Source organism: Salarias fasciatus, chromosome 4 (genome assembly GCF_902148845.1).
Source record: "Salarias fasciatus chromosome 4, fSalaFa1.1, whole genome shotgun sequence".
Lineage (NCBI taxonomy): Eukaryota > Metazoa > Chordata > Actinopteri > Blenniiformes > Blenniidae > Salarias > Salarias fasciatus.
In genome coordinates this window covers 6,192,701-6,217,787 of record NC_043748.1, presented here as the reverse complement: position 1 = coordinate 6,217,787, position 25,087 = coordinate 6,192,701, and the positions used below count along the sequence as shown (strand labels likewise).

Sequence of the window (25,087 nt, the reverse complement as noted above, 5' to 3'; positions counted from 1 at the left end):
AGGCGGGGCTATCTCGCCGGTATGGATCGGATGTCTTCTCCTGTGACCGGATGGTGTTTGTTTGGGTAGAGGAAGTTTTGTTTTCGAGTTTTCCGTCTGTTTCGACTCACTAGGTTTCCAGTTAATGCTCCGAGAAAAGCGAGACATGATATAGTTGTGCGCTGCATTAAATATTAAGTATTCACGGAGAGAGGGAGATCAGTGGCGGCTTGAATCGGCGGAGCTCCAGCCAACAGTAACTCGAGAGGAGCACCTTGCGGCTAGGCTAACGTTACCCTGCTAGTTAGCTGCTGCTCGGCGTTGTAAAGTGAAGGGGCTCTCCGAGCAAACGAAGCCATGGGGAACCGGGGCATGGAGGACCTGATTCCCCTCATCAACAAACTTCAGGACGCTTTCAGCTCCATTGGCCAGAGCTGTAACTTGGACCTTCCTCAGATCGCCGTGGTCGGCGGACAGAGCGCAGGAAAAAGCTCCGTCTTGGAAAATTTCGTTGGCAGGTCGGTAATACTTGTTTTAAAAGCCGAATGACAGTGACAAGCATCTCATTGTTTGCAGTTTTTGGTGGTTTGAAATGCTTAAACTGAGTTTTTTTTTTGTTATTGTCCAGGGTTGGAAATTGCCTTTTGCCTTGTAGCTAAGCTAACGTCAGTGTCAAGTTGCGGACGTAAACCAGTTTTGATAGTGTAAAGTGGGTTAAAGTCAACAACTTCACCATTAATGGTTCTTTTCATAATAATACACTTCTGTGTAACTCAATGTGCTATTTCAGAGAAGGCTTTGGGGGTTGATCTTTTCCAGGAGACTGTCCCTCCTGCCACCTTCCAACGAAAAGCTTCAAATGAATTAAAATGCTTCATCATACTCAGCCGACTTGAACACTTGTCTGATGCAGAGCCTTACTGATTGCATAGGTGACCACCTCCCTACACTGCTGTTTGACACAGTCTGCTTGCCACTACTTCCCACAGCCCTTTACCTCTGCCCCACCTGTTTTACATCTGCTTTGCTGGCATGTCATGTTCCTGAAATACTTGTGCGTTATTGTCTCCACTCACAGGAGCAATATAACTTCAACTATTTGCACATAACAAGCTAACCACCTGACTCATTCACCTGTGTCACAAGATGCTTCAACCTGTGACTTGTCCCTGATCTGTCATACTTTTTATTGCACGCTGAAAAAAAATCATAGCTATAATAAACTTTGCCATTGTCCATCCAGTGCCTTGCACGCTGCAAAATTAACTTTTTTTTTGCACAGTGCACAGTGTGTAATGTTTATTTAAAGCAAATGATATTGCATATTTACAGACGATTACTGAAAATACAATGTCTTGAACCAAAATGCTGACACATTCACAGCAGCAGCAGCAGCAGACACTGCTTCCGTTAACGTGTTCCTCTTGTGTTTTTCTTTTGGTCAAAGTTTAGCAACTAAGGAAGTGACTTTACCGTAATTTTTTTTTGGTGCAAAAAGTTTAATCTTTTGTGATGTTCAACAAACAGGCTCTCTCATTTCCAACAGGCTTGTCCTGTTGTCCAATCCCGCATCAGACGTGATTGAGATCATTCTGCAGATAAAGAAACAAAACAGACTCGCTCTAAAGGAGCTTGTTTAGCAAGTTTCTACCTCATTGAGAAACACTCGCTGTTGAACCAAGCCCAACCCAGTCTCTCTCTCACACACACACACACACACACACACACACACACACACACACACACACACACACACACAAATGCACAAGTTGAAGAAGCACATCGCTTGTTAAGATGGCATGCACACAAGGCTTTTGTTATAAACACACCTGCTGAAGCATGTCCTAACTGCTGGCAGGCAAGAGCACACATGCAGATTAGAAAACCGCTCGGTGCACATTAATTCAGCTGAGTGCGACTTCACGCCGCAAGAGCACTTGACAGACATCAGCTGCAGTTAACATAAGACGTTTCACGGTGGCCTCGCTTTCACTGCCTCTGCTTTTGCTAAATGTTTTTACCTGCTGACATCGGTGTGCTCAGCTGTGCCTCCGGCGTTAATCCATAAACTGTTGTGCTTGTACACCATTCAGTCAATTATGTGAGTGATACTCCTGAGAATTATATGCCTTTTGCTGTCTAGCCGGCGAATTTGAGTGACTGTGAGGTGGAGCAGTAAAGATCAGCCTCGAATTCTCAGGTCACACAGTACTTGTGAGGTGCTGGAAAGGCAAGCTTATGATTCTTTGTTGGTCGGAAGGATTGTACGAACCCAAATACAGACCAATAGCTGAAGCTTTTTCCTCATCACTCCCGTCACCTGTTATGCAAATCTGTGAATGCTGTAAGGAAAATTCATTGGCAAATGGTCTCAGATGACAGCAGACTGTAACCACTGTTGAGTCACTGTTGTTCTCTGTAATTGTTGCTCCGTAATTTCCCCAGTGGCTGGGATCTCTTTCTTTGGTTGAGGTGTGTGATTCTGTGTGAAAGGCTGGCTTCATATCTGTGTCCCCGGGGATGAAAATTATCCCTCATTTACTTTCTGCAGCACCAACAACAATAGCATGTGAGGAGGCGCATTGTATGTGATAGACTGGAGGTGAGACACAGAGCTCCTCCCTTTCTCTGTGTCCTGAACTCCAGCCTGACGTCATGGTCTGATACGGATGTGGAATAACCCAACCTTCGGTCTCTTACTGAAAAAAAGTGCCTGTCAGCTGTTGCTCAATTTCTCCTTTACGTTTCACAGCGTTGACGGAATATGTTTGTGTTTTACACCTGCTGAATTGTTGATGTCGATCTTGTGGCAGTCTTGCTTTCAACAATGAGGCCAGGTGGAACTGAAACTGTTTTCGTTTCTGTCTGACTCATCTGCTTGATGTGATCAGAGCCTTGTTTCCTCTGTGTTTGCCACCGGACACCGCCACGTTTTAGCTGGCCGTTCACCGTACGTCTCCGGAAATAACTTAATCAAATCTCTGCATCCTTGTATTGATGAATTTTATCAGTTGTTGGAAGAGATGTTTTCTCCTGTATGAATGAACCTAGAGATGTTACAGAGACAGCTGTGGCCCTTTTGGCTCTACTGCCACAGTTGACACACACCTCGTATACTGCGCCTGAAAAGTTCAAATAAACCTGGTCTTTGAACACCTGTGTATATTTTAGACAGGCTTTCAGTTCATGCCACAGAACCTTTTTCAACAGCAGAAGCAGGTGGTAGTTAAGTCATTGTCATTGAAAATTAATTTTACGCCATTATTTTTCTATCTATAAATGGTATCCACCTACCAATTTTCAATGTGGTTCATACAGTGTTGATTTTGTTCATCTGAAAATTACGGGACTGTTGGATTATATCATTTGCATTTTAGTCATTGGCTTGGGCTGTGAGAGGGACAGTAAAATAGAGGAAAAAAAATGACTGTTGAGTGTCATTGCTTTCATTTTCTTGTATCATATTTACTGACAATGAGAAAAAAAACCTTACGTTTATTATTTGACCGTAGCTCTCCACTGATGATCATGCTCTTTCATCTGGGTTGTGTCAGTTCTTTAAAAGACATCATATCTAGCCTTTCAGGCTGGGCTGGGTGGAGGCAGTTATCAGATTAGCAGCAGGGGGACTACTGAGAAACCGTCTGGCTTTGAAGCGTTGGAACAGTTGTCTTGAGCTGAAGGCCAGAGAAGGATGTCCCATTTATCAAATCCCACCCAAGTTAGAGGTGGCAGCATGCACACTAAACGTGATCGGCTGCGTCCGCCGCCGGTCTGGATGTTTGTCTGCAGCGGAGCAGACATCACGATATGGAAAGAGTACAAAGATCAGAGTGTTGTTTGACTCGGCGGTCGGATTTTGGGAACCACGGCGTGCGATGCCTTTTGGTGCCCACATTGGCAGATTACAGTGTGGGAATGCGGGTAGCCATAATTATATGTTCTCTGACACTCCAGAGACCCATGGGAAAAAAATCACAACAAACCACAAACAGTTTTTTTTTTTTGTTACCGTACCTTCCTATGAAAACCGACTGTGACCTCAGAAATTCACACGCCGGGCTCCACCTTTGAACGCGAGCCCCTTCAGGCACCTCAGAGCCGCTTTGCAGAGGCAGCGGGAGCAGGCAGACAGGCGGGCAGGGGGAGGGGAGTTGGCTCCGGCTTCTGTCCTTGCCCTACTCTCTCTTGATTTTGCTTTCTCTTCTGTTGGAGGGAGAGCCGCTCGCAGACTGATGCTCTTTGTTTGGCCATACATAATGCATGAAATGATACACAATCTGCTCAGCCTCGTCTATCATTTACAGCGCATCAATAATAGAGTCCTGGCCTCTTGCTTCTTTTCAATATGCCATTGCTGCTTATCCAATTTTGTCTAAGAGGACTGATAGGCTAAATTCTACCTTTGCAGTGTATCTCCACTGAACCACATTTGTATCGAATCATTTTTTTTTTCTTTCTCTGTATTTGCAGCCAAGCATTATTGACACTTCAGTTTCATTGCTCAGAGCCAAAAAGGTGGTTTTTGACTTTTGAAAAATAAATGAGAGAAAGCTATGACTTTTTCATTCAAGAGATGTCTTTGCAGAATTTTCACGCTGGAAACTGCATCGTTTCTTTCAATCTGTTCTCACAGCATGAAGAGGGTTTTTTTTTTTTTTTTCTACTTGATCTCTAACTCCATCCTCTCCTGCTCTCAAACATCATCCAGCACTTTCTATACTGACCGCCATGAACAAATGCCTGTGTGCTTTCCATTATGTGCGTGACACAGCACCGGTGCTGGACCCCAGACCTGGGGATTTGTGCTGATGTTAGTAAATGTCCAGAATGTTCCGCACTGTTTGACCGCGGGACTTCGGTCTAGGAATTTCCACTTGTATGTGTTGCAGCAGCTCATATTTAGTTGCTTGTCCTGGAGCTGAAGCACTGGTTCCAGTCTGAAGTCTGCAGGCAGGCCGAGCGCCGCCTCAGTGTAAATGTAGGTTATAGACGTTGTTAGCATAATTCCTGGACCCGGCCTGGTGATTACCACCAGATGTATTGTGTTTGTAGTGCAGCAGAGGGACGCTCAGACTGGGTGGGGGAGTGCAGAAGACTGGGTGGAGGAACCACATCTGAGGTCTGACTCAGCAGCATTGGCCATGTGCTTGAGAATTCCTCGGGAACCTTGTCACTTTAAGAGAACAACTGAAAGAAAGTTCTCATTGTCTCCCACGGGCTTATCCCTCAGCAGTGCGGCGTTGCACCAATAACATTCATTTTGACTTATTTACTGTCATCTCTGTGCTCAGTCTGTGTTTCGTTCTGTAATCGCCATGCGAGTTAGCAGCTGTCACAAGACCATATGCGATCCCGGGCCGAACGCTGGTGTGGTAAAGGCGTTGTTGTGGGCGGTATCTCCTCTATTGACATAGCTTTGCCTTCCACAAAGGCAGCTGAAACCAATAAACCTCCGTCCGCCTCGTGTTAATATTCTCACTGATATGGAGATTACTCGGTCTGAATTCGAAATACCTGCGAAACGTCAATTAAACTCATCTTCAGCCAACGTTGTGTAGTGGACCAACTAAATAATGTTTTTCTCATCTAGAACAGATTGGTCTCACAGACAGCTTATTGAGAAAGCTGCAGCCTCATCGTCTCCTGTTCAAAAAGCATCATTACAGAGAAGATATGCAGCCGTGCGGCTTTGTCTTGCTTGTAGCTGCACAGACAAACGGTCTGTTTCGGGTAAATCAAAAAACACTGGATCCGGTTCAGCTGTGATACAGATGTTACCTATGCAGGTGTTCAAGCTGGGCAGGAAATGAGGTAAAAAAATATAAAGCACATGCTGAAACAGGGTTTTTTTCTATTTGTGTCACATACACAGGAATGCACTAAAAACAAGTTCCATGCAAGTTCAAGAGATGCAATCAGATACACGGAATCCAAACTCTCAATTTTCTATCGACAAAATTTAATGAATTTTGGCAGAAAAAGCTAACCCCGATCTTCTACTTTCACAGGCTTTTTAACACCTTTTTTTTTAAATCAGGAAGTGCACAAAGTGACAGATGCACAATAACAAGAAGAACATCACACAAAATGCCCAAGTTTGGAGATGACTCATTTTGTTTTTGAAAAATACTTATTCCTCTACAAGTACTGGCCAAACTACCCTACTAAAGAATTTAAAAAGATTAAAAAAAGAAACAAAACCCTCAAATTTAAAATGAAGAAAAAAAAATGTATAAAAATTGTGTTATATTTGTTTTTTTCATACTTTGTTGACCAATGTAGCTATAATCACCACAAATATTCTTAAATGTATTGTTGAATATTGAATGTAATTGAATAGTTATTTGATTATGGCTCTTAACTCATAACCATCAGCTTAAGTCTCATACTATAATTGCAACATTGTCTTACCAAATCAACTTAAATCCACTCCGGTTAAACTGGCTCTGCTGTATCTCTCACTGCTCTGACATTTAAAATGAAAAAAAACAAAGAGTATTAGAGGTGAAAGGTTGTACTCTTACCTAGCTGTGACATTTCGGCTCTCAAAGCCCCGCTCACATTGGGCTGAATTTGCCAGATCTTATGTGATATTATCTATCGATCCGTCCGTCTTCTTATATGGTTGTATCTATGTTGTGCTCAGAGCTCTGGGATGTTTCGAAGAACACCAGACCTAAAGTGCAAAACACTACACCACTGTGTCAAACTCTGAGTTCATTAAATTAAAGCGTTCATCATCTGCGGAAGGAGTATGGTAGGACTTTCATCCATTCATCCCAATGCTTTATTGAACTGTCCTGCAGAGAAAACCTACAGAGAAGGATTCACACTAATGTTTTTGTTAAACCAAGCAATGCTTGATTGAATGTAGGCAGTTCAGCTGTGGAACAAAGCAAGGTTTCATATCTCATTGTGATAATCAAAGATGTGCTGTATCGACGGTGAAGCGCCTCCAGGGTGTGTGTTCAGACGACACACTGATTGCGTTCTGTTTTGTTCGGCGCGCGATGAGACTTGCTGGAACTCATAACTTTAAAGCGACTTGAACTGAGGCAAATTCTGTTCCAGAGCAGATTTTCTCCAGGATTGGAAGAGCGAGCGTATAAATTGATCTCCGACGCTCTAATAATGAGAGAAAATGACTTTGCCACATTTGATTTGTTGTGTGACAATTTGGAGGCGTGAAATTCCCCCACAGCCTTCAATTTAGACGAGGCCACGCCGCACGGATGTGGACATTGAGCGTAATGAATAATCTAACTTTTTCTTTCTCTTTTTCCTCCGTCTTTCAGGGACTTTCTTCCCCGTGGATCCGGTATTGTTACCCGCAGACCTCTGATTCTGCAGCTGGTCAATAATAAAGCAGGTGAGCACATATTCCCTTCTCCTCCGTTGCTGCCCTGCCTGTGGCCTCTCTGTCGCAGTGCCTCAAGCGAGAAACAATCACTGTCTGCTTCTCTGCTACCTTTATCTCTTTTAATTTAACGTCGCCTCCTCTCTCCTGCTCTCCCCTCCTTTCTTTTCCCCTGCTACGTCACCCCGCTTCTGTTTCTAGAATACGCCGAATTCCTGCACTGCAAGGGGAAGAAGTTTGTGGATTTTGAGGAAGTGCGGGCGGAAATTGAAGCAGAGACCGACAGGATAACAGGCTCCAATAAAGGCATCTCTCCCATCCCCATTAACCTGAGGGTCTACTCCCCGCACGGTAATGAACAAAATCCCCCGTGGAAAGAACACGTTCATCAGTCCTCTGCTCTTTGGTGGGCAGAGGTCAAATCATATACGGTGTGGCAGAGCGAGGTGATTTGTCATGCTATCAAAACTACAGCGTTAATGCTGCGAATAATGTATGGGTTTAATTACAGATGTGTCAGATTATTATTGTTATAGAATCTGTTTTGTGTCGTCTGTGTGTGAAGTCAGAAACATTACATTCACAAAGTGAAAAGCATATCATTTTAATTTTAGACAAGAGAACAAGTGATGCTGTTTTCGCTGAAATAGTTAAGCTATTTGAATGATGAAATAACATGGAATAACACTTATAGTTTACACCTAAACAAAACCAGTGTGGGACAATGAACATCTCCTCTGTATGATCTCTGAACCAGTGCTGAACCTGACCCTGATCGACCTCCCGGGGATGACGAAGGTCGCAGTGGGAGATCAGCCGGTGGACATCGAGCACCAAATCCGAGACATGCTGCTGCAGTTCATCACCAAGGAGAGCTGTCTGATCCTGGCCGTCACTCCTGCCAATACCGATTTGGCCAACTCGGATGCTCTGAAGATCGCCAAGGAGGTTGACCCACAGGGTGCGCACACGGCTCTCTAGCAGCTCAGGCAGAAGTCCAAAACGTTTAGTGCTGTCATTAAAAGTGATTGGAACATGACTCGTTCTGATCCCCATTACTTCTCATTTAATCTGGCACTGCGGCCGCTGCCAAGTCTGCGGAGCAGCTTTTCAGGCAGGCCTCTGCCAGGAAAAGGTCAACGACACAATGTAGCATTCTGGATATCAGTCATCTGCTTGTAGATTCTTCTGTAGGAGAAAAGAGGGAATGAATCCATTCAAACTTTTCATGTTCAGGTCTTCGAACTATTGGCGTGATCACCAAATTAGACCTGATGGATGAAGGGACAGATGCAAAGGACATCCTGGAAAATAAACTGCTCCCACTGCGTAGAGGTGAGTACATTCACACTCCCGCTCACAGGCATGATGGTTGACCACGTACTGATGGCAGGCGTCGTTCTGTTCAGGTTATATCGGCGTAGTGAACCGCAGTCAGAAAGACATTGATGGGAAGAAGGACATCCGTGCCGCTCTGGCTGCTGAGAGGAAGTTCTTCCTGTCTCACCCGGCCTACAGACACATAGCGGAGCGGATGGGCACGCCGCATTTACAAAAGACACTCAACCAGGTCGGTTATCCAATGCCTGCCTCTTACTTTTAGGTGTTAATCATGTCTTCATCGCACCATCAGATAAATAACGGAGCTTCCTTCCTTCCTTCTCTCCAGCAATTGACCAACCACATCAGGGACACGCTGCCCGGCCTGCGCAGCAAGCTGCAGAGTCAGCTCCTCTCCCTGGAGAAGGAGGTGGAGGAGTACAAGAACTTCCGACCAGATGACCCAACGCGGAAGACCAAGGCCTTGCTGCAGTAAGATCGAAGACACAGTCTTACAACTTAGTCCAATTGGCAGTATCAAGTTGATTTATTTTGAACACCGCTGTTTCACTGAATGAAAATGAATCACGGTTTTTCTGCCCCGTCAGGATGGTGCAGCAGTTTGGGGTCGACTTTGAGAAATGCATCGAGGGCTCCGGGGACCAAGTGGACACAAACGAGCTTTCGGGCGGTGCCAAGATCAACCGTATCTTCCACGAACGCTTCCCTTTCGAACTTGTAAAGGTTAGTGTGGATTGTTTTTTTTGCTTCACGTTAAGAGTCTTCACAACAGATGTCACATATTAGCTAAAAAAATGCTTCTTTTGCCTCGATTGATTCCACAGATTGTATTCGATGAGAAGGAGCTAAGGCGGGAAATCAGCCATGCGATCAAGAACGTCCACGGTGTCAGGCAAGTGGAACAAAGTCCAACACAGAACACTTCCTAATGTCTTTAAAGGAGCTCTTTCAACATTTTCTCGTTTGAAATCCAAAACTCTTGCCGCCACGTTTGATTACTTCCCCAGTCAGAGCTTTTATTCTGCTTCGAGGTTTATCGTCACAGATTACAAGTTACTTTCCAAATTGACGCATTCAGAATTTTGTATGTAAAATGTACTTTTCAATCCTCTTTGCGAACCTTTTATTTACTCACTGCAGAACCGTACATTCCCTTTTTTGTTTCTGTCTGGTCAAGCGGTCATATTGTGAGGTTTTTGTTTTGTCTTACACTTGTGGTTTTCACATTTGCCGTCTCATTTTCCATTCTCGTGTCTTCGTTGTCGGTATATTCATTTCCTGTGCATAGCTTTTCGTTTCTTAACAAGTTTTTGTATTTTTCGTTTCATTTCCCCATCACGTGTGCGCATGTCTTCTTTTGTTTTGCCCGCGGCGTGTGTTAACCGTCCCATCTGTCTGCCGTTGTGCCTCTGTCTCTCTGTGCATCCTCAGAACGGGGCTGTTCACTCCCGACCTGGCGTTTGAGGCCATCGTGAAAAAGCAGATCGTTAAGCTGAAAACGCCCTGTCTCAAATGTATCGATCTGGTCATTCAGGAGCTCATCAACACAGTCAGGCAGTGCACCAACAAGGTACTGCAGGTGTCCAGCATCTCCCGACCCTGCTGAGGCGCAGGCTGGGGGGCGAGCGTGGCGACGGCGGGGGAAAAATACCGACTCAGAACATGAACTCTCTCAGAATAATTTAAACAAATAAAAAAGCGATGGGATTGTTCCGTGCGGTACGCCCTCGTCCAAGCCCGGCCCCTCAAGCTCTGCGCGCAGGCAGCGCCGTCGTGCTGTGGAGTGTTGTGACGAGTGACGTGCTGTCGTGGAAATGAGATGTTTTCAGACCGAGCATCTCTAGTCTCCTCCCGGACAAGCTGCAGGTCTCACAGCTCGATGCACATAGCAAGCAAAAAAAAAAAAACTCTGCTTCTCTAAGCTGGGAATTGTATCTGGTGACGTCCACCACACTGATCCAGTTTAACAAACACTGTTTATTTTTTTTTTCTAGTGGTTTGACAGGGAAGAGAATGTGCAGAGCTTGTGGCTTGTCCTCTTCTACTGTTCGATTTGTCTGTCAATAACAATAATGACTAACTGAACAAAGGCTTCTCTATTTCTCCTTCTCTATTCTGTCTGCTTTTTTCCCCCCCTCTTTCTTTTTATCTCTGCCTTTTCAATACTCTCCACCACCACCACCACCACAACAAAACGCTCTCTGAACCCATGACGGTTCAGAACGGGGCTCTTCACCCCCGACCTGGCTTTCGAGGCGATTGTCAAAAAGCAGATCCTCAAGCTCAAAGAGCCCAGCCTCAAATGTGTGGACCTTGTGGTGTCTGAGCTCACCGCACTCGTCATGAAGTGTGCTGTCAAGGTAACCAGGGGCATATCTGCTGGGACAATGGCATGAAAAGAGAAGGGATTCCTTTTCTTTGTACATGTGTCATCTCTGTCATCCCAAGTGCAGTCCCCCCACCCCCCCTCCTCCCACCCAGTGGCGCCGGCCCTGACTCCTCTTCAGATTTCTGCATTGTACCATGAGCCACTCCATTCACACTCCTCACTTTGTTCCCATTCAGACTGAACATCTTCCTACAATTCACGTCAGAAATTTTAAGCACAACTTAAAATTTCCTACCAGCCTCCCACATGCCGTTTGACCTCGGCGTCGGCTCATTAAAGCATTTATTTATTTCCCACCTCCACGCCACTTCGCCCCGCCCCGCCCTGCTCTCCGGCCTGCTACGTCTGAAGCCGGTGACGCTCCGTCTGTGACCCGCATGGCAGACTGATGGAGAGGGAGTACTGTAAGGGGGGGGTGGGTGTGACGATAAGAAGCAGCGTCCCCCCCAGGGCAAGAAGATGGCTTGAATGAAGCGTTTCCATAGCAACAGTGCTCTACTGCCATCTTGTGGACACCAAGAGGAACTGCAAACACACAGGAACACATTTCTTTCCTTTCTTTTCAGGTGTCTGTCCTCTGCCTCACCTCAGTCAGCCTCACTCACCCCATCTTCACTAACATGACTCATGACCTGAAATGTACTATCAGCCAACGATGACTCGTTACTCGATTTGTCTCGGCTTTGAAAATGAATATCTCTTTTTCCTTTTATCTCAACATAATGAAAAAGATAACAGTAAAACAACAGTAATCATTTAACAAAATGATTCCTGGTTTATAGTACATGCTGCATTACCTCATAGAATAAACTTCATAGGCATCGTTTATTGTGTGTGCGAATGTGAGTGTGTGTGAGAGAGAGAGACTGTGACTGCCTGCATATGTGTGACACTGAAATGTCACTTGACTATCTCTTTCCCTTTTCTTTGTTTCCTACTTATTCTCACTTCTCACAACTGTTTCTCTCTGATACTTATTGGTAAGTTTGATTAAGCTCCAGCTCACATGTAAGTGTGCGTGTGTCTCCGTCCCGCGCTACAGTGACACGTTGTGTTGTCTTCCAGCTCAATTCCTACCCCAGGCTGAGAGAGGAGACCGAGAGGATTGTCACCACCCACGTCCGAGAGAGAGAGGGCAAGACCAAGGACCAGGTGAGAGTCCGCTGACCTGGTGGCCGTTAAAATGCTGCAGGACGAGTCAACAGCGCAGGATGGGGAGGGGATTGCAATGAGATGCAACTTAGGGCGATGTTTTTCATCTTTTTTGCTTGAGTGCTTTTTGGTGTAAATGCTGTTCAAGCTTGCTAATTTCAGAACATTAAAAAAGTCTCTAAAAACTTTGTTTTGAAGACTTACGTCTCTGTTCTTTGTCTTTTTCTAAATTTTATTTGAATTGTTCACATTGAATCAACACAATGTGCTATGATTGCTTCTGCAAACAATGGAGTCTTCTAGTTTTCTACAAACAAGAAATTTAGTTTGCTAAAATGTATGATTTTTAAAATGAATACTTTTTTCTGGAGTCTGAAAACATTGCCACATTTTCACGACGTGATGCTCTCTTATCAGCTCAGTTTGTATTCAGCTTCTGTTCATAAAGGAGACCTCGCGTTTCCTACTTTGTGCCCTCTGTTATGCTGTTTAATTAAGACGTTTTCACCCTAATCATAATTTTCTGCCTCTAAGGTTCTGCTGCTGATTGACATTGAGCTGTCCTACATAAACACCAACCACGAGGACTTCATCGGATTTGCTAAGTATGCACCCCCCCCCCCCCCCCCAGCACTTCCGGTCCAATTTCCAGTTTGTTGCCGGTGACGGCCGTCTCCTCCGAGGATCGCGGGCTTTAATTAAGTTCATGTCGCCGTTTGTCTGCACTTGGCGGTTCTGCGATTTATCAAAGAAATTCCTGTAACTCACAGGCATCAGTCAGCGTGAAACCCAGCTGTCTTTTCTGGAACTTCACTGCCTCGCTGCGACTCAATTAAAGAGTTGCTTATAATTACCCATATGCTGTAAATCACGGCACATTAGTGCAATGCAGCATGCCAATTAGCCGCCTCGCCACGGCAGAGCACGCACCTCATCGAAGGGGAAATGGGAAGCACAATGATCAAGGTCACATTCATTGATCATTTCTTCCTTCCCTGCATGGAGCAGTACAAGTCCAACTTTAAACAAAGTCAGTCAAGCATGACGGATTTGTTGAGAGATGCGTCGCTATTCAGTGTGGAGATAAAGTCAGTGTCATATTCCACTCACAGGTTGCTGCTGTTGCGTATTTAAAAGTATGCACTGCGTTTTGGAGGTGCAGTGTGGCGTTTGGATTAATGTAGCCTAGCTGTCATTGTGGCATGGAGTTGAGTGGCGCTCCCTTCCCCCGTGTGGCGAGTAACAAAGCAAGTGCCTGTGTGTGTGTGTGAGGGTTTCTGTCTGGCCCCTGCATGGCTAGTGGGTTGATGTAGCGTATCACGAGATCAGCAAAGGGCTGTTTAACGGTTCTCATGACGTCACTTTCAGTCTTGACTACAGAAGGCTGGATGATGGTAGCTCCCCAGGGTACGGCAACAACAGGTGGGCAAAGTTTAGGATTCCCCACAACCCACCTTCACCCTTGTGTGTGTGGGTAGCAGTGTAAAATTGACAGTGATATGTCAAAGCTGTGCGTTCAGACTTAAAAACATCGATATAAAACACTTGAAATCACCTAAGCAGCATCCAAATAAGACAGCGGTGACTCCTGAATATTTCAGAGTTGTGTGTTTCAGACAGGTCTTCTTTGCTGCTGTGTCCTGACTGCTTTGCCGTCTCTCCGTCTGTGTGTAATAACAGCGCTCAGCAGAGGAACACGGCCGCAAACAAGAAGAGGGCCATACCCAACCAGGTATGTTTTATCACCCCACTCTGACCTCTTCCCCACTCCCTGATTTAATCTTTCTTTACCTCCCCATTACCAGCCTATTAATCAGCCCCGACACACCTGAGCGGTGATCTAGACCCCGGCCATTAATCTGTCTAACTGGTAATAATAGCCCCCCTTATATCACTTTAACTGCTGACTGTACACAGTCCAGGTTCTTTCTAATCCTTCTATTGAGCAGGCTGGTTTAGTCTATTGTTACAAAGATGATGTCTGTCCTTTTTCATTTTTTTTTACGCCGATGTGTTGAATTTCTGTGTATCTTATACCCTCTTAGAATGGCATATTTGAGCTAACCAGGCTTGATGATGGCGGTTTGAGTGAATTTCGGAAAGTCCCCGCTTCCCTGCTTTTTAAAAACCAGCTGAAATCTCCCCTCAACTATTAAAAGCTGCAGTTTGCATGTGACCCAGGCATGTTGCACTAAAGCAAACCAACCATTAATCACAGCATTATATTGATTGTTTTGCCTACCTATTAACTTGCAAGCAACTTTTGTGTTGAAATTCAGAATGTGCATGGACCTCGCACCCCGTGGACTGAGCTACAATATGACATATAACCAAATTGTGGTTTACTGGAAGTAATTCTAATTGCATGTAATTCTCTTGCTCTGTCTCCTCTCTCCCTCTTTTCTTTCTGTTCTCCTGTCTCCTCTGGTTTCTTCACATATTTCCTCTTTTCCATCTCCAAACTCTCCTCCTTACTCCACCCTTTTTTCTTCTGTCAATCCTCAACCTTTCTTTCTTTCTCTCCTTCAACTCATCTTTGCTCCCTTTGCTTTCTCATTCGTTTTGGCTTTGATTTTATACTACCTCCCCCTCCCCTGCTTGAATTCCCCTCCCCTTCCTATGGCTGCAGGGTGAAATACTGGTAAGTACCACTCAGATTTAAGCCACACCTTGCCGGGAGCAGCAGGGGTAGACCGTGCAGAGGAACTGAGGCCGTCACTCAGAGGTCAGCCGGGGTGGTTAAAGCTTTCAAGGACGTTGTGATTGAACGGTTTCAGTCGCTGGTTCCTGTAAATACGGGAGATCTTGCTTTCGCCATAACAAGTTGTTGTACTTCTGCAGCGTGCCGCTCTGGGAGAGAACTATGAGGAAAAGGTAGAGTCTCCAGACGGACCGCGGTGACCTATAACCCCGGCACACAGTTACCAGTAATTTGGACTGTGTGCGCAGTAACAGCCAGCACATTCGCTCCTGTAATTCTTCACTTCAACGAGACCCTAATTGTCCTTAATTTTACACTTTGGGTGCTACTAACATTTTTTTTTTTGGTGTATATTATGCAACAAAAGGGGCGTGTCCTCATGAAGGATCTGAGAGAGATCGATGGATTCCGCCAGTGACCGCTCGGGCGTCGGTTCTCCTGCCTGAGGCTCTTTACCTCTGCTGCTGCCTCATGCAAGGTGTCTCAAAAATTTGCCTTGTGAGAATCATCCTAATTGTCACCTGGGACCAAATAGAGAGGGAGTGGGGGAAATGAAATTAGAAACGCACCATAGAGGGTAATTCTGTGATTGCTTTAATTATGTTTACCTCATTTACCTCGTAAGTGACAGTCATTTTAGGAGAACTCGTTCTTATTGTCTGTTATTGAAACGAGTCGCTGGTCTTGGCCTTTGGGTGTGTTTGAGTGTTTTGATTAAATTTTCTGATTAACATCTCTTTATTCTCTAATTATTTTACTCTCCATACAAATTCTGATTCATCCAATCTTAAATCTTAAATTTTACTGCAACAGTTTTAGTTCTACTATTGCACTGCAAACATACACAGACATTACATCCAGTGCATTTTCTTCTTACTGGAAGTTTATTTCCTCACTGAGGCAGACTACCAGTCAGCTCCTCGGCTCTTGCCTCCTCTCCCATGTTTATGTTGGCTCTATTGAGCTGATGAACCGTTTTCCCCATCACTCACTCACTCCGTCCTCTCCTGGTTGGAGAGGAGCGGTCTGAAGCAGGCTTTCAAACGGACGTCTCCAACTCGCTTCACTTCACACGAGAGCGCAGATAGTTTTTCCACACTGTACTTGAAAAGGCACGGGAGAAAATGAAGAGATGGCAGCTTCACGGTCTCCTCTAAATGAACGGTTTATTTTCCGACTCACCTCAACCACTTGGTCCGATGGTTTTTTCTTTTTTTTTTTTTTTTTCCTCCTCCCTCTCATCACTTCAGATTTGAATTCTGTTTACTTTTTTTGTTCATCCATGAAGTTCACTGTATCGGGGCTGCATGATCTCTTTCCCCTGTCTTTACCTCTGTTGGTTCCATGCCGGTATTCATCCTCTTGGTAAACTTGTCCGTTTAACCCCAGTCACCCCTTTTGCCGACCTGCTGACATTAACATACCGCCGTCGACCCTGTGTGTCAGTGCAAGCACGATCTGGACGCCATCTGGTTCTGTGTGTTGAGTTTTCTGATTTTTTTTTTCCCTTTTGTTTTTTTGAGTAAAAAAATGGCTGAGCACATATTCTTCATCTGTGTTTTTAACAAATCCTTTCACTTTAGTCTTGTTACACTTCCTCTATTCTGTTGACCATAATTAACTAATGTTAGACTAATAAATGGTATTTAGAAAAAAAATCACAATCACTTAGAGTAACAGGACAGGTAAGTCTGTATGATTTTATTCATGTTAATCACACGCACAAACACTAATTAACACAGGATGAGGCCCGCGTTTCACCAGTGACTTGATCTGATGGACTTGCTTTCCTCCGTCCTCCCGGGGCCCCTCTCCCTGCCGCCCTTCTGTCTCTCCCACGTTCTCTCATCAATCTGCAGGTGATCAGGAAAGGCTGGCTAACCATAAACATCAGCATCATGAAAGGAGGCTCCAAGGAGTACTGGTTTGTCCTCACCGCTGAGTCCCTGTCCTGGTACAAGGACGAGGAGGTAAGCAGCGCTCACTTCCGTTTTACCCCGACCACGGATCGTAACAAAGCACCGCAAAAAAAAAAAAAAAACGCTCGCAGACGAACGTACTGCTTGATGTCCCGGCTGAAGACTCCGCTCGGTGTGGGGGTCGGCGTGCGCCCCAGCCTAGCCTAACCAATGTGCAGACTACTGTTCAGCTGCAGCCTGATGAACAGGTAGTCTGAACACTGGGCAGACGGGGAGGGAGACGAGGAGGAAGAACCCAGAGGTCATTGTGACTGCAGGTCGCTACCCGGGGACTGTGGGGCAGAGGACACACAGAGCAAACATTACCTCAGCGCGACAACCTCGTGTTCGAAGCAGCCGAGTACATTAAAAGCGGCTTTTAAATCCAGTTTGCTGATCAACAATGAATGTTTTTTTTTCTTGTTAAAAATGTCTCATATGAGCAAATTCTGAACACTGATGAAGAGCGATCTAGTTTATGCAATCAAGTGTGTGTGTGTGTATACATGGTGTGTACATGCATGCTCAGATTTGTTGAGTTTAAGGAGCTATAGATTTTTTTTTTTTCTTTTTGAATGAGCTGAATCTTACATGAACAATCAACAAAAGGTGAAATGCATCAGAGCCATGGCGGTTGCCGTTACTCACCGCTTGATGGTCACCAGGCCTCGGTTGTGTCCGCTCCCGCACCAGAAAAGACCTCTAAAAGACACCGCCGAAGAACGGCTTCTGAAAATGTCCGCCCCGGCACGAGCCTGGAATGGGGCTTTTTTTTTTTTTGTTTTACGCTGGTCGCCTTTTAGCAAAACGCACCAAGGAGGAACGAGAGCGGCATGATGGTGGAGGCAAACTGACGTGGCAGGCGGGCTGAAATGTTCCAGCCGGGATCTGACTTTGGAATTTGCAGGAAATCGTACTGGGTTACGGGGGCCAGAGGGGAGGGGGTGATTTGTGTGTGTGTTTTTGCGTGTGTGTGTGTGCGCGCGTACTTGTGTCTTTAGGTGGATGGTCATACTCCATCTGCGCTGGTGTGTGTTTCTGCTCATGCCAGCAGTTCAGTGTATGTTTGTCGAGTTCGTTGAGCCTTCAGTGTATTTGTTGGTCTTTGCACGTGCAGTTAAGGTTTTGCCCTTTTGTGTGAGTGTGTGTGTGTGTGTCTGTGAGTGTGTTTGTGTGTGTGTGTGAGGGTGGGGGATAGTGTGGAACCGCAAGTGATGTAACTGTTGGGTCTGCGCCGCTCTCTGTGTTAGTGCAGACATAAATGGTTCCAGATGTCCCTGCTCTCCAGTGAAAGCTGGCACCACATCCCCCCTAAAACCTCCCTCACACTCCTCCTCCTCTTCCTCCTTCTCCTCCTCCTCCTCCCCCCGGCCTGTGCCGTACATTTCTCCATTTCACCAGCCTGGTGGTCGTCCATACAGAGCAAAGGCATTCCGCCATGTCTGCTCATTGTGGCAGAGCTAGAGCGAGAGATTGAAATATTTTAACTTCTCAACATTCATCAAAGCTATGAGTTTGATTGCCGATCTGACAGCTCCCAGACATAATTTGTCCTTATTTATTACGCGTACACCTGATAACAGTCATTCTGCCTTCCCCACTGTAGGAGAAAGAAAAGAAGTACATGCTGCCTTTGGATAATCTGAAGATCAGAGACGTTGAGAAAGGCTTCATGTCCACCAAGCATATCTTTGCAATCTTCAACACGGAGCAAAGGTCAGGGTGCTGATGTGAAGCAGAAACATGTTCGTTGACCTCTGCAGATGTACACAAAGCTCACCCGTCGCAGTGGCTTTTGTGTATCGCCCTTGAGTAAATCTTTACACACAAACAAGGGGCGTTCATTGTTTATCTGCACAGGAACGTGTACAAGGATCTGCGCCAGATAGAACTGGCCTGCGATTCTCAGGAGGATGTGGACAGCTGGAAAGCATCGTTTCTCCGAGCGGGAGTGTATCCAGAGAAGGACCAGGTGTGTGAGACTTTCCGAAAAGGCACAATCAGACAAGCAAGTAATGAGACACAACACAGGTAGAACAGTTAATGAAAACCGCATGAGGCCAGTGATTTGTTCCTAACATTTAAAACTGCATTAAGATAAAGGGGACACAGCGCAGCCAGGAGAGAAAACACTTTAGAATAACAAATTGTCACCAAGGACACAGTATTTTTTTTTTTTTTTCTTTTCATCACAAGTGTTCACATTATTGAATATTGATAACCAGGAACACAAACAGGAAGGAGGGTAAACCGCCGAGTCTGTAGCTGTTGCACGTATGAACCGTGTTTGTTCTGGTTTGAAGGTGGAGAACGAAGAGGCGGCCCCCGCAGACACCTTCTCCATGGACCCTCAGCTGGAGCGGCAGGTGGAAACCATCCGCAACCTGGTGGACTCCTACATCGGCATCATCAACAAGTCCATCAGAGACCTGGTGCCCAAAACCATCATGCATCTCATGATCAACAGTGTGAGTGATCAGGAGTAGATCCAGGCGCCACACACTGACTGATACAGCAAAATCTGATTTTTGGTTTCTGTGTCTCATAGTGTGTTTTTTTCACACACACTCCATCACAGTAGGGTTTTAATGCTGATGCTGTTTTCCCAGCAGTGACGTAGTTCGATGCATTACTGCCATCTGCTGTTCAGTTCTGAGGCTCGCGCTCGTGTTTAGTCACTGGATGAGTTGGCAATTAGTGGAAATTTTCCATTTGCTTTTTTTTTTTTAGATCAACATACGATGAGTCAGTCTTGTCCCGTGTGCTGGGTGTTAAACGCCCATGCTCGAGTTTAAAGGTCTCTTCTTGTAGTGTCGTACAGGAACGACGCTCGCCGTTTCTGGTTTCTGTTCCTGGCGCCACATTACGTCGATACTTGTTCAAACTGTAAGCTCGAAGCGGAAGCTGAGGTATGAAAACTCCGGCTCGATAGCTCATTAGGAAACAATGTTTCCGGCTCACTTTAGTCAAAGCTTCGCTTCTGCGTTTCACTTTGACACAAGGTCATAAAGTCGAAGACACTAATTAAAAGAATTTATGACGCATACTCGCGGAGACTTGTCCATTTATTATGCTTTATTATTCCGGTGAGCTCACTTGATGTCTTCCAGCGAGATCCAGCAGCTGCCCACACACACACACACACACACACACACACACACACTCACTCCAGCTCCTTTGATTTCCTTATAATTGGTCTGAAGCCAGTGTAACGCCACTCTGGCTCATTTTTTGCCCTTGTGGGTAATTATTAACCTCTTTCTTTCCTTCGACATATTCCAGCCACATATTGTAAATCATGGGATGTTTTCCTTTTTCTCTTGAGTTTTATTGTCGATGGATTCAAATTGCCAACATTTCTTTTCAGGATATGACCTTTCTTTTTCTTTTTTAAAGGCGAAGGACTTCATCCACGCGGAGCTGCTGGCCTACCTCTACTCCTCTGGGGACCAGAACAGCCTGATGGAGGAGTCGGCCGACCAGGCCCAGCGCAGGGATGAAATGTTACGCATGTATCACGCCCTGAAGGAGGCGCTGCACATCATCGGCGACATCACTACCAGCACCATCTCTACTCCCGTACCGCCACCTGTCAACGACAGCTGGATCCCTGACGCCAGGTGAGCCCTGAGAAGATTTCAGCTATCTGTCTTCTTTGCTTTAACGTCGGATCGGACGATATTGAAATTCGTATGTTTTCTGTCGCAGCCCAACCCCCCAGCGTCGGCCGGCGCCCGCGTCGGCCCCGCCCCCGAGCCGCCCGCCCGCCGTCAGGGGCCCAACACCGGGGCCCCCCCTGAACCCTTCGCCAGCGTTTGGAGCTCCGCTCAACCCCACCCCGGCCTTCGGCGCCCCCCCGATCCCCTCCCGCCCGGGCCCGCCCATCAATGCCTTCAACAGCAGCCAGGATCCCTTCAGCGCGCCGCCGCAGATCCCCTCCCGGCCAGCCCGCATCCCTCCCGGCGTGCCCAGGTACGACTTTTCTTTTATGCATTTGCTTTGGAAACGTCTCGTGTTCGGATTCAGTCATTTCATCAGTCCTCAGAATCCCGTCTCCTCCAGACAGCGCCCCCCCCCCGCGGCCGCAGCTCCTCTGTCGTTAATCTGTTTATGTCTCACGGCTTCCTCCTCAGCGTGGTTTTCATCCCCTGTCTCTCCCGGCCGTCTTTTTTCATCTTTATTTGTTTGGGTTCTTGGCTTGTCTCTCTGGGAGCGCGTCTCACTCCTTGTCCTGTATCTTCTCTGCAGCCGAAGACCTCCTGGCGCTCCCTCTCACCGGCCCACCATTATCCGCCCTGCTGAGCCCTCCCTGCTAGACTAGACCCGTGGCCAAGCCCACCTAAGCGCGTGTTGTTTTGTGTGCGGATGTGTCTTATCTACACGCCGTAGGCCTGTGGCGGGGCGGGGGGGGGGAGGGCAGGGTGGAGCTCGAGGGGAGGGGCTGACTGTTAGCGGCGCTCAACGGGCGCCACCCAGCTGTATTCATATGTCTATTCAAGCATTGTTAATAAGCTGCTAATACTGTCTTTATGAGTGCATGTGAACAGAAGCCCGAAACCACTTGAATATTATATTTGACTGAAGACAAAGTGAAACCGCCCCCCCTCCCTCCAGAACATGAATGCATTCGTCCTCTCTCAGGAGGCGACACTGCATCCGAGTCGTTTTAATTCGATTGTGATTCCCGTTGTAAAATGGTTACTGAGAGCCGTGGTCCGTCTGTCGCAGTAACTTATTAACTGATACATTCGGACTTTCCGACTCCACACACAGTCCACGATGTTCACGTCTCGAGCGCCGCGTTAATGTTTTACTGGGTTTTCATATCATAACTGGTTTCATACTGAAAAACCATAGCTTATTATCACTGTTGGTATTTTTTTTTTTTTTTTTTTTTTTTGCTGGCGTCAGTGGTAATTTCCTCGCCCTCTGTTATTTTATTCGAGTGACTTTGTCCTTTTTAATGACCGTTCTAAATGTAGCTTTAAATTAAATCCCTAATCGCAGCAGAAGCAGACACAGGACAGGGTTTTTTCGACTAAATGGTGAGGAGTGGATTCAGACCCCGCCTTCCCCCCCCCCCCCCCCCCCCCCCCCCCCCACTGTGAATTATCCCTCCAGGATGAGAAGATGTCAGCCAGGTCGGCCCGCATAATCCAAGCACTTCTTAACCATTCTAGCCTTACGACAAGCCTCGTAGTACAGGAGTAGTTTGTTACCAGAACACTATGCACAAAACCCGGACTGCAGGCTTGTGGGAAGCTTCCTCCACCCGTTCTGAGTCGTGATTTTTTTTAATCCCTCTTTTTGTCACAGTCGACAGAGTCTGGAGCCGCCGAGTAGAGTTTGTTGACTCCCGGATTATTTGATTCAAATCGAGCAGGGAGCGCAGAGTTTTCACTCCGAGAGGATCGCACTCGGTGACGCTGCGGTTCGTGTTCTTCCCTTCAGATAAGAGTTTAAGAACGAAGCGATGGACGTAAGCAAAGAGGAGACGCCGCATCGCTTCCTCTTTAGTCATCAAAGGCATTTATTATGGCGATCCAGGGTATAGCGCCGTTGTATATAGCTAGGCTGTCCTCAGGAGTCGGTCGACATCGCGTCGTGCAACAATAAGTTGCTGTCGATCAAATGTTTGAATTTCACCTGTCCTCAAATTGAATTAAAGCGCGAAGCACTGACGTTTGAACCAACTCCAGCGTGCAGAAAAACAGGCCGCTCGCCTCCTCATGTATTATTTATAAACGAGGCGTTTGTCTCACGATGCTTTTCGCTCGCGATTCGATCGGATCCGTTTCGATGCTACGTCGAGGCTCCGCTGCAGGGATTAGCCGTCTCCACGCGCTGGGAGTGAACTTAGGTCTCCACATACAGTGATGATTTGCTGAATACTCTTTGAGCGTTTTTTTTTTTTTTTTTTTCTTCCTCGACATGTAGAGGGGACGGATTAAGGTGGGAGTGATGTTGGGCTTCACGAGAGTTTTCTGGGTTTTGGTTTGATGACTGGTGGTGGTGGGACTGCTAGTGTGTTAAAGTGCATCCTGTCCAGAGAAACTGTCCAAATTCCTCTGAATTAGAGAAGTAATTAGCTCACTTTGGCAAATTAATTTATGAAGCTCCCCCTGAATCAGATTCTTGAGACAGAATGTGCTTTTATTTTATTATTATTATTATGCCTTTCTCCAGGCCCGGCTCGCTGTGACAGCACAATAAAGGAAGAAATGCTTTTTAAGAGACTGGCTCGATATTCAAATCAAAGCTCTTTTACGTTAGATTTCCTGCAATCATGTAGGACACTAAAGTCAGCAGTGAAATTGATGGAAAAACTTGCGCTGGTAGAATGTGTTTTAACGCTCGTCGCTGCCGCCCGGCCTGGAGAAACCCCAGACTGTAAATGTCTCATACTTTAGCCTGTGGGAATACTGCCCTCCCTCCGCTCTCCCTCCCCTCTCTGTATCTGTAGGAAGGGGTTCTGAACCGACCCTTTTTGTTTTTCCCCAAACCTGTTGTCAAGTGCCTCTGTAGCAAAAACATTTGATTTGAATAAAACAACGTGAAGTGATTGAGAAAGGAAAGTAAATAAAGAGGTGTTGTGTACAATAAAGGGACTGGCTCTGGTGGTTGGTGTCTCCTTGTGTCTCGTGTCTCCCTCCTCCTCCCCCTCTCTCTCTCTCCGTCTCTCGGATAGTGTTAGAGCACCTCTCGGTTTCCCTCTCCTTCCTCCGCCTCTATCTATATTGAAACCGATGCAAACTGACATAAACTCGCAGGTTCCCATGGCAACGCTCCGCCAGCAGGCTGTCTGCGTTCAAACAATGGCCACTGTGCTCTGGGCAGACACGTTTCCAACAAATATGTCAAGCTGCACAGAAAAGGACATGATAATTGGGACTTTATTTTGCTGCTATTCATTAAAAAATTAGCTTCACTAAGCAACAATAAAAAGGAAATGAATCTGATTTTTTGTTAGCATTGCTATCGGCATGTAAAACTATAAAACTGGACTTTTCTTCCTCTGATTTCTAATTATAAGTTGCGTTCATCCGCCAGCTGGTTGGATGCCCAGTCTAGTCGAGTTCATTTCTTTCCTGCATGTCACAAAGTGAAGAGATTAATGTGGATTGATTATTCCTGCACAGGCGCCCGGCTCCCCGTCGAAACCAGTGGTGACCTTGACCTGGCCACAGTGGAAATGCACTGACTCCAGTCCATGACAGCAGTCACCAGGGAAGAGCCGCACATCTTATTTATAGGGCCTGGGGAGATGTTACAGAGTTGATACCGTCTGTGAAATATCCAAAGTTACCCAGAATGGTTGTGGTTACAGAGTATGTGAAGAGTCGAGTCGAAAGCGTTTGAATTCCAGGGCGAACCCTCCTGTGCAGATCCTCAGATAACCTCATTATGTTTAACTAACTCACTTCAGGCAGTGCGACAGAACTCTTAAGATTAATTACTCGATGTGGTGCCAAGTCACAAAGTTCAGCAGGAGAACTTTTTTTTTTATTATTCTAGTTAATGTCTCTTCAGCGGTGATAAAAGGAAAACGCGTCCCAGGTAGTGGAGTGTAACCACTCTGTACGAGGAGGAGAAATGATTGAGTCAAAGTGGAAAGACCTTCAAGTGATCAAGATGCACTAAACTAAACTATTTGTTGACTTCTTTCTGGAACTTCAAGAAGTAATGATTAATCAGATTTCTGTGTCTTGGACTATTTATTATCTGAATGACTTGTTTTCAGACCACATGGAGAAGATAATCAGGGAACATGACTTAATGATTGTGGAATTTTTTTTTACAGCTGTTGCATTTTGAGAAGACAGTTTCTGAATCAGAGGTAAAGACGAGGTGTTTTTTTATTTTATTTTGTTTTTTAATTTCAAGAGTACACCATCAGGAGAGGTTTCTGATTTAGCTGCTGATGCATAGCGTTCCGTCACAAATATCAGTGTCAAATGTGATCTCTCAAATTTAATAAAACAGCATCTGATCAAAAGCACATGTGGTTGTCCAGCATCCCTCAATGACATAAACAAATACAAATGTCATCTGAATTCATTTGTACAGTGTGTATATGTGATTTAGAGGACTGATATGTACAATTCAAGCCAATAGGTTCAACAGAAATAAAGTTATTAAAAAAAAAGTCAGTGCATGATCCAGTTTGGCAAAATGTGAGGTTTTCAGATCAGCTCCATGCTGGAAAG

The 25,087-nt window shown here is 45.8% G+C and overlaps 1 protein-coding gene across 5 annotated transcripts; it reads left to right on the top strand.

Moving 5' to 3' along the window:
- The first annotated feature begins 41 nt into the window (after nt 1–41).
- Nucleotides 42–24,879, top strand: dnm2a (dynamin 2a). 5 transcript variants are annotated; one of them, XM_030090495.1, is made up of 21 exons: nt 42–497; nt 7,278–7,351; nt 7,541–7,690; nt 8,097–8,300; nt 8,576–8,674; nt 8,749–8,909; nt 9,009–9,151; nt 9,268–9,403; nt 9,505–9,572; nt 10,902–11,040; nt 12,135–12,221; nt 12,756–12,826; nt 13,902–13,953; nt 14,851–14,862; nt 16,782–16,892; nt 18,487–18,596; nt 18,741–18,852; nt 19,184–19,348; nt 20,277–20,500; nt 20,589–20,852; nt 21,129–23,499. In XM_030090495.1, exons 1-21 carry the CDS (start codon nt 337–339, stop codon nt 21,199–21,201), a joined length of 2,616 nt encoding a protein of 871 aa, XP_029946355.1. In that variant the 5' UTR covers nt 42–336; the 3' UTR covers nt 21,202–23,499. The 5 variants fall into 5 exon arrangements, with proteins under 5 accessions (XP_029946355.1, XP_029946356.1, XP_029946353.1 ...); XM_030090494.1 differs by lacking the exons at nt 10,902–11,040; nt 21,129–23,499 and adding exons at nt 10,112–10,250; nt 24,020–24,879 and having other exon boundaries at nt 337–497; XM_030090492.1 differs by lacking the exon at nt 10,902–11,040 and adding an exon at nt 10,112–10,250 and having other exon boundaries at nt 337–497.
- Nucleotides 24,880–25,087: the final 208 nt, after the last annotated feature.